Source organism: Pundamilia nyererei, unplaced genomic scaffold, assembly GCF_000239375.1.
Source record: "Pundamilia nyererei isolate P.nyererei 1_Seehausen unplaced genomic scaffold, PunNye1.0 scaffold00006, whole genome shotgun sequence".
Classification (NCBI taxonomy): Eukaryota; Metazoa; Chordata; class Actinopteri; order Cichliformes; family Cichlidae; genus Pundamilia; species Pundamilia nyererei.
In genome coordinates this window covers 5,918,766-5,928,753 of record NW_005187407.1, presented here as the reverse complement: position 1 = coordinate 5,928,753, position 9,988 = coordinate 5,918,766, and the positions used below count along the sequence as shown (strand labels likewise).

General features: G+C 39.2%; 1 protein-coding gene across 1 annotated transcript in view; it reads right to left on the bottom strand.

Moving 5' to 3' along the window:
• Positions 1-988: 988 nt before the first annotated feature.
• sv2ca (synaptic vesicle glycoprotein 2Ca) overlaps positions 989-9,988 on the bottom strand; it is a 27,725-nt gene continuing 18,725 nt past the window's right edge. The window contains exons 5-13 of the mRNA XM_005722301.1: positions 6,598-6,731; positions 6,053-6,142; positions 5,146-5,256; positions 4,432-4,520; positions 3,859-4,023; positions 3,002-3,135; positions 2,690-2,896; positions 2,445-2,604; positions 989-2,312 (exon numbers count right to left, since the gene is read on the bottom strand). Coding sequence (XP_005722358.1) covers positions 2,129-2,312; positions 2,445-2,604; positions 2,690-2,896; positions 3,002-3,135; positions 3,859-4,023; positions 4,432-4,520; positions 5,146-5,256; positions 6,053-6,142; positions 6,598-6,731 — 1,274 coding nt within the window. The 3' untranslated portion in view covers positions 989-2,128. The remainder of the gene's footprint in view (positions 2,313-2,444; positions 2,605-2,689; positions 2,897-3,001; positions 3,136-3,858; positions 4,024-4,431; positions 4,521-5,145; positions 5,257-6,052; positions 6,143-6,597; positions 6,732-9,988) is intronic.

Genomic DNA, 9,988 nt, shown 5'->3' with positions numbered 1-9,988 from the left:
CCATCAGTAGATGGGTACATTGTGGTCATAAAGGGACGGACATGATCAGCAACAATACTCAGGTAGACTGATGCTCAGTTGGTACTATGAAAATTTCATCACACTATTACACCACCACCAGCCTGACACACTGATGTAATGAAGGATGGATCCATGCTTCCATGTTGTTTATGCCAAATTCGAGACTCATTAGACCAGGCAATTTTCTGTTGTCCAATTTTGGTGAGCTCATGTGAATTGTAATCTTAGTTTCCTGTTGTTAGTTGACAAGAGTGACACCACATGCAGTCTTCTGCTGCTATAGTCTCATCTGCTTCATCATCAGCTCAAAGCAGCCGTGCCCTTCTCCTTGAACTCAACATCAACAAGGTATTTTCTCTTCTTTTTTTTCGGGCCATTCTTTGTAAACCCTAGAGAGGGTTGTGTGGGGAAAATCCCAGTAGGTCAGCAGTTTTTTAAAATACTAAGACCAGCCTTTCTGGTACCAACAACCATGCCATGTTCAAAGTCACTTGGATCGTCTTTCATCTTCCTTCTGATAATCAGTGTGTGCTTGATCAGGTCATCTTGACTAAAGCTAAATAGGTGTATCTAACCAAGTGGCCAGTGAGATCAAGTCTAATGAGAGGTAAAAGATTAATGTTCCCTAGAAGTTTCAGTTTTGTACAACTGTGAATATAACGACTATAACCAACAAAAATGGGGTTAATTTTGATTAAATTAAGATGCATTTAAAAACACGTTATGGGCTGCACCAATCCGCCGTCATAACGAGGTGGTTGTTATCTACATTATTATTTTGCCGTCTTGCATGGTAACTAACACCACAGGTCATATCTTGATGATACGATTGGTATAGCAGTGACATTTTTGCAGGAGAGAAGGAAACAAAAGTTTTAGCAAAATACGTAGGTCTAACAAAAAACATGACATTAAGACCAAAAATGAATCAATATCTGTGACATATTTTACATATGTACATAAAATTACTTATTCTTTTTTTTTTAATCTAATGCCTGTTCAGTTTCTGTCTGTTCCTTAAAACCTTTGGACAGCACATGACTACGGGCATCTGCTCCAGTCAAGGAGAGGCACATTAAAAAAGGCCATTCAGTATTTTTGAAAGGAAGCAGCATGACATGTTACTGCCACAAGCAGGATCCAACACAAAGCTAAATCAGAAGGATAGCTCCTCTTAGAGCTTTTTTTAAATAATACTACTAATAATAATAATACCACATAGAGATTTGGACAAAAGGAACAAATCATTGTTTTTGGCTTTCACAAACACACAGCAGAAAATAAAAATTTCCATGTTCATATTCAACGTGACATACAATTATTGATACAGGAAAAGTGTTTCTATATGGCCTTTTTGATTCTTGGTTGGGTAAGTAGTGCAAAGGGCTTGGTCTCTGATGTAAATGGGCTTCTTTGTGAAGGTTGCTGATATAGGAGCAAATATGACACTGATCTAAATACAGCAGACTGATGTTAGATGCAAGCGAGTGAAAATAATTAGATATATGTATCTCACCTTTGCAAATGAGGTACCTGCTGCATGTTTTTCTTTATATTTATTTCTGTATGATGACTATCGGCACACATGGTCTGTGTACTGATAGTTGGTTCTGTGGGCAAGCCAGCTGTCATACAGCTGTGTCACGAGTATGAACTGTCTGATCATCTAGTCCCTGCGTTGTCACACAGCAGGTTGGCTGTGCTCATTACAGCTTGTTTTTGCACTTTTCTATCCATCTGGATTGGCTTAATAAGACTGTATCAATATTAAAAGCCTTCAGATTTTAACCGTGCAGTTTTACCACATAAGCAATGACTGCAGCTAGAAGGTGCAACCTCAACAAACCAAACTCTAACGAGAACTCTGTAGGTGAATGATTCACAAAATGTTGAACTTATCACCTCACAAGGTTTGCATCAGACACATTGTGAAAAGGTGTGTTTGCGGTTTTGCTTCACCATTTATACATCAGCGAGCTTTGAGATGTGTGTTAAGATATGTATAAAAAACCAAGCCAGCTGCACTGCTTCCTCAAAACGCATACCGGGGTTTCTCTAGGACTCTCACATCCAGATTTTAGCCCAGGTGAGCACTGCTACACTAGTGTTACATGAGGACATTCGCCCGAGTGTCAGGCAGCCGTAGTCCAACCAGGCCCCCCCCAACAAGCACTGATGACGCCATGAGGATAGGAATGGCCTTGGTAATGCCAACAAGAGAGCCAAAAATCAGGTTCCCTAGAACTGCTGCCAGCTTACACAGAGCATTACAGAACCCAAAGCCTGTTCCCCTGGGAGAGAAAATCAAAAAACGAAAACAGAAACATGTTACTCTCATAAATTGGATGAATTAGGCCCTATTTTATACACAAGTCTATAAAACAATGTTATCTATAAGAAAAAAAACACGTTTGTCCTGTTACCTCCTGACAGTAGGGAAGGACTCGGTGGTGACAACATCCAGGGAGTTCCAGGCAGAGATGCTGAGGCCATTATAAAGGCACAACATGAAAATCATCATGGATTCACTGGTGCCGAACCACAGGAAAAAACAGCTGATGCCTGATAGGATCATGGAGCCACCTGAGGACATACACACATATTCAAAAGAAGAGTAAAAGTTGACACATCCATAGTGTTACCAAAGAGCCAGGTCTTACTTTCCTACCTAACATAGAGAGACGCCCAATTTTATCCATAAGGAGAGCAGACACGATGTTGCCAGGAAGAACAGCCAGGGTCCCCAGAAAGTTGATGAAGTAAACCCAGTAGGCGCTGTAGTCATCATCAAAAGTCATCTGGCACCCTGTCTTGTTGTGGGTAAATGTACTGTTGATCACCTCTGTGCCATCAATTAATTTAGATTCATCGATATCTGCCCAGAGAAGCAAAAAAACCAAAAACTTTCCCATGTTAAGATTATAGATGGTGTATTAGAAATGACAAAACATAAGAGTTTACCTGTGTAGTCATGCCTCACCTGTGTTAAAGAAGAACGTGTCAATGAAGGTACAGTTCCTGAAGAAGGAGCCCACTGATGTCACATCATCAAAGTAGCAGTTACGAAAGGTGGAGTCAATGAAGGTGACAGACTTCAGCTTCATATTGACAAAGCTGAAGTAACAGAAATATGTTAACTTTAAAGGTACAATCAGTCATTTTTTTAAGTTATTTAATAGAAAACAAGAATATTATATTTATGTGCAATTAAGTCTTCCAACAAATGGATGGGTTCTTATAAATGTTACAATTAATTCATGAAAAATACATGTGAACGGCGCTGACAGCTCACAAAGAGAAAGTTATGCAACAACATCTGGTTATAAGCTAACGTTATGCCAACGCTCGAGTGTCCTAAAAATGACACTTCCTGTCAGATAAACAGCGAGCAAACTCTCAAACAGTGTGAGAATCTAATCAAACTAAGTGTTTGAGTCCAGCAATGTTGAATCCATTTCAAAGAAAGTTTGACTGACTCCAAACCTAACAGCAGCTAACACTGACTAACAGCAGCAGTGGCAAAGAAGCTGTTTTTGAACTCTTTCTGACTAAAATGTTTGTCCAACAGCAGCTACTGTAGCTAGGATTTAGCACTTGAACTATGAGGAGTAAGTAAAGGAGTAAAACAGAATTCAGTTGACTGCAATCTGCTGATGTCTAGTGGTGATATTTTATGCACTTTATCACTTTAATTGCAGCATGTAACATTTTATCAGTTGTGCATAACAAATTTGCCTCCATCATCATCATCATTATTATTATTATTATTATTATTATTATTATTATGATGATGATGATGATGATGATGATGATGATGATGAAACTGAATTGTCTTACTGGTCGTTAATGAAGAGAATATTTTTGTGTATCTGGTTCTCCAGGGTGAAGTTGAAGGTGATGCCTTCGATGCGTTCATTGTTATGGATCTTCACTTTAGAGGCATACTCATCAGCCTGCAGGTGTTTGATGACATCAGGGAACCAGACTGACAGGCCATAATATCTGCAATCAGAGGGACATGTTGATAGTTGGATCTAAAAAATCAGCTGATCGGTTCATCAACGAGAGGTTGTTCGTGTTAGAGTGAGACCTGACAAAACAATAAATAGATAGACAGACACATTAGAAATCCAGAAGATACTTGTGCTTTAAAAAATCAACTGGCTGCCTCCTGTCTTGTCTCCTCCACACATGCACGCAGGTCCACCTCTGTATCCACAGAGACACCAATGAAACTGTATTGATCCGTGGGGCAGGGAGACAGTGATTGATTTTGAGACTGTGCAACTTCTACACAGCAGCGCTCAAGATGACAGAAATGCAATGTGCCAACAAAACAGACTGCCTAGAGCTATTATCTGACCACAGAAACTTGTCTGATTTTTCTATGACAAAACTGACAAATCTCACCCGAATGACAGCGTGAACCACACTATGGCCAGTCGCAACATGTTTTCTCGCATTGGGTAGTTGAAACACTTCATAAGGTTCAGATAGATCTAAAAAGAGACAAGAGCTCTATTAGAATAGGCATCAGGATTTGGTACAGTGGAATAATAAGGAAAACAAATATAATTAAAGGTACTTTTTGTAATGGCCTAGTACACAACTTAACTGAAATCTTCTCCACCAGGGGGCAGTGTGCTACCAGAGAGGGTGTTGAGATGTTCTCTGATATGTGCTGCTGCTTTTGACTTTCGATACTTCTTTTTAGCCCTATTTCCATTTCCACCAGGCAGCTGTTTATAAATAAGGTTTTGTTATCGGCGACTTGCCTAGTTAAAGAAAAGTCGCACTGAATTGTTGCACCGTCTTGTGGTTTGAATTGGTATTACATAAACTGTAGCCCCGCCCTACTTGATTTGATATTTCTGTTACTCAAATCTTAGACACTTTTGACAAGGAGTCAAAAAGGTTATGTCGTCACACTCAAACAACAGTTTTAATTTATTGAGGAAGGTTTAAGGTGGCTCTATAGTTTTCCGGTTTACACATTTGCTTAGCAGCTGAAATTAGCATTAGTGAATTTAGGAAGGTTTAAGTTATTTATAAAAGCAGGAATTTACAATAAAATTAATTATAGTTAAAAATTAACTATAATCAAATAAAAAGACAAATATTTACCCCACGAACTTCAGCCTTTATCCTGAAGAAAGCCTTGGAAACTGGGTTGCCAGATTCTGATTCCATTTCAACAAATTCATCCAACTGCCGTGGAGTTTTGATCCTGTTTACCTGGAATATTGGAAAACAGTATAAGAATAACGTCTGTATTACTTTACAATAAGTTGACATTGAATTACTGACATTGTTGTGCAATATCATAGCCTTTCATTTATTTCTAGAATAAAATTACACCTACACAGCATTAAAAATCAAATCAGCTTCTGAACAGCTGTGACAGTACAGCAATAGGTCAGCAGATTTCAACAAACCTGCTACTCTGTCTGCTTGAGAAGATTCCCACCTCTCTTAAAAGAGGCTGTGATTGAGTCTCTTTTAATGCTAGTGAGGAAAGCCATAATGGTGAAGGGGGTCGGAGATGATCCTCGTTCTATTTCCATGTGGAACTCTCTAATTGTAAATTTGGGAGAACTTGTACGTTGCATGAATGGAAGGGAGAGCTGACTGGAACTTTGACATGGGAAACTGACACATTTCTGGACCTAAAGTACATGCATTGGATTCATTCTGTTTGGTTTTTGCATTTTGCTTGTTTGTTTATCTTTAAAAATTTAATGAACAGAATTATGGAAAAAATAATCAAACCAGTATAAAAAGGGTGAATATAAACGGTGTGTTCAATAGCATAGGATCAATTCAGGAAACATGTTGACTAAGCGGCTTTCCCAAAGTGGAGCTCATGCTGCAAATAAGCCTGAATGACACAAAACAGCTTTCAGAACCATCATAATTCAGATGTGATCCTGCACGGTGAAAGCGTTAAAATCTGTCCCAGTGGTGGCAGAATATAAGCCTCTTTACTTCTTTAAGCGTCAGGAAACCCAGCACTGCAGAAACAAACACTCACAGTGAAGACTTTCTCAGGTTGCCCACGCGCTCTCATGTTGGTGTCGTGAATCTGTTTAAGGATCATCCAGGCTTCATCATGCTTCCCCACCTGTCAAGCAAGGAAAGTAAGGAAGAGAGACGACAAGATAAACTCATGGGATCAGCAGCAGCAGGCTGCTCAGGTGCATAAATACAAGCCTTTGATTTCTCCAAGATAGGGCAAAATGATGACAGTCACGACAATGGTGACTCATTTCACTTCAAAGGATAATTATGCTGGAGCGGCAAACCTACTGTCACAGATCTCTGAGCTTCTATTTTCCACATACACAGGCCTCCAACAGCACTGAATGACTCACACTGTTTTTGTCTGATTAAACATCTGCTGGGAAATGTCCAAGTAATCTCAATTTGTCTGAAAGATGCTGAATGTAAAACTGATGACAGTTGAGGACAACACAGCACCATGACAAGGCATTCTCTGGGATACGAACTGATGCAGCACATTCAGGAGGCGCAGACTAAAATAGGTTTAGTCTGCTAAAAATCAGAAGGTCTCGTTACCTCGAGGTAAAACCTGGGACTTTCAGGCATAAAGGTAAGTGCCACCACAGCGCACACACAGGGTAGGGCGCAGACGACGACAAACACCCTCCAACTGTGAAACTGGTATGCTGAACCCATGCTGAAGCTCCAACCTGCAAAAAGTAGCAAACGTATTAAGATATTAAGCTATGCACATGCCTGGTGAGGTAAATAAACCAAACCTAACATAGTTTAGAAAATCTATAATGATCATGACATCATGACAACAATCATGATTATGCAGCAACCAAATCTGTTTAGAAAATTGCATGTGACTAATGCAGAAAGTGAGAAACACAGCATAACAGAGTTTGGGGGTTGAATTGGAAGAAAATAAGCTACAATAGTAGCAAACATAAAACATTAATCATTGCACTTTTGACACCTTATTAACATGATAGAATCACACAGACGCTGCAGATTTACCAGCTACACCTTGAAGATGTGAATCGCCTATTCTATCATATCTCAAAGGTTCTCTATTGGAATGCAATCTGGTGAGTCTGGACCTGATTTGAGTACAGTGAACTCATCGTTATGTTCATTATTGAGCTGGAAGCAGCCATTAGAAGATGGATACATTATGGTCATAAAGGGACAGTACCAAAGTCTTATTAGGGTTTCTGCCATGTGCTTCACTGATTAGATATTTGTGTTAAACAGGTGTACCTAATAAAGTGTCTGGTGGGTGCATTTTTTTTTTTTTACTATAACAATGGAAAGAGCGCCACACAAGCAGATATGTCTGGTTTAAATTCATGAAAGAGTAACAAACAGTTCACGGATGAATTGTTAAGTAATTCTCAGCTTACAGCAGGTGGCTCTTTAGGTAAGTCTGCACTCATAGGGGCATAATAAAAGAAAATGCAACTGTGCTTTCGTGGTAGCATAGAATCAATAGCTAAATAACACAGATGGCATTCAACATTTATTTAACTCTAGATGATACAGCATAGGTACTTCTATTGCATATTCTTAACCAGATGAGACTAAAAAGGCTGATTGTGAGTGTTGCGTGCGAGTCTTACACTGCAAACACAAAAGGGCTACAAATAAAAGACGGCGTTTAAATGGGAGCTCTTGACAGCCGCAGGAGAGTGATGTGTAAAACGTAGAGATGAATGGCTCTGCAGAGGAAGCCTGAGAGTGCACAGGGACAGGTTAATTGAATGGGTACGAATACAACTGAGCTTTTTCTGCTAAGTTAAATCTTGTTGCACCTGATCTCAGCCCACAGGCACTCTTCCAGACTCATTAATCATTTCTAACATTCACGCATACAGAAACACACAAAGAGGGGAGACGCACACATATATTCACACATGCAATAAGCTGAGTATATGGAGAAACGGCACAGAAATAAACATGAATAATCATGTGCAGCGACACCACATAATGCCATGTCATACCCACCCACGCATAAACACATATGAAATTAAACATTATGCATTTTCCTTTTTCCTTTCTATTGCCAGCCATGCCCTTACCTGCATAAAAAATATCTCCAGCATATTTGACAGATGATCCTGTGTGCTTGAGATCATGAGGCCTTCCTTTCCATCTCCAAACTTTTCATCTCTCCATGGAGTTGTCCTTTCTAACAAAGTTTAATGTGGCCTTTCTGATTTTGAGTGCCCTTCAGTGGTTTTCTTCTTGAGGTCAATCATCTGTATTTACATTGAAGACGTTGAGTTTGGCTCTACTTACTTAAGAGTTTCTTTTTAAGATATGTTTTTGGACAGTTTAGTCTTTATTGCTGGACAGAACAGTGAAAGGGAACGAAATGCAGGAAATGGTCCAGGACACAATCAAACCCAGGTCTGTTAACTGGCCTTATAGGCACATATAGGTCATCTACACTCCAGCACCTGCTTTGAAGCAGTCTTAGCTGATTTGTGAAGGAAGGTTTATTTGCATTCAAAAAAATATCCTCTCACCCATTTTAGTGGGCTTTTGTGGGGGTTTTCTTGCCCTAATGATGGCGTCTATGGACTGCGTATTATGAGTTTCAGTGATTTCATTTCTAATGGTTTAATGATGGAATAGAGCACTTCTGACCAAGACACTTGTCATCTGTCAACCTAGTTACTTATGTACCTGTAAAAATGTACGCACCAGTTTTTTGTAATTCTTTTACAGTTAACATCATGACTTGCTAGAAAAAAAAACACTTGACATTTTAACATTTACACAGTTCAGAGTCAAAAGTCAAGTAAGACAGGCAGCGAAGGTAAAGAAGCAAAAAAAAAAAACATGACACACAGGGAAACTGTTTAACAAAACAAAACAGGAAGAAAATACAGCAGAGTTTCAAATTAAATTGTATTTTTTGGATGAGTTTTGTGTCTTCAGTTTTTTTGGGTGTGCTGCATAAACTGAAGTTTACTTTTTGGCACAGCAGGATTCTGATGGAAAAACCTGAAGTATATAAAGAGAAGTGAAAAGACCAGCCATCACAAATGTTTAATGTACTGTATATGCACACTTTTCTTTGTGTTCTTAATGATTTAGTCTTTTTTTCTGCAATGTTATTGGGCAGGAAGCACGGAAAGGGATTGTTGCATCAGTTGTGACCTCCCACGTCTCTCCGTGGAACATGCCTCATGGAGATACTGCTCCTAACGGAATAGCACCATTATCCATCAACAGGCGTAGGAGGGGAGTCGGAGGGTGGGGAGGGGGTTAATGCTAATGGTTATGCCAGAAAACGACTGCTTGGGATTAATCTCACAGCATATTAAAATTCATCATTGATAGCTGTGCATATGAACCACTTAAACAACTGTTTTTAAAGGGTGTGGGAGACGATCATAAGTGGTGCTAATACGTCCCAAAAGAGACAAGAAAGAGGAAATGTCTTGTTACGAGTGACTAAAACATAAATAAAGGTAGAAACTAATTACTTTGTCTTTGTATGATAATCTAAATTGCTAATGTATTAATTATCTAATGTAAAGAACACAGACAATGACTTTTTGTGATGCAACACGGATTACCAGTGAGTCTATAATGGTTTCCATTGGGCAGTAAAAGTCCCTTTGTTTATTTCCTTGCCTTTTGGTGTGTGTACATGTTTAAAGATCTTTGTGAGGACAGAAGACTGGCATGCCACTATAACTGTGGGGACCAACAGTTACTTATGGAGACAAAATGTCCATGCCCACAAGTTTGAAGGCATTTTTGAGGCTCAAAGTGTGGTTTTAGTGTCAGTGATACAATTAGGTTATGGTTAGGTTTAGGCTGAGGGTTAGGCATTCATTTTTGATGGTTAGGGTTAGCAGCTATAGGGAAAGCATTATGTCAATGAGATGTTTTCACTAAGATATGAAAACGAGTGTGTGTGTGTGTGTGTGTGTGTGTGTGTGTGTGT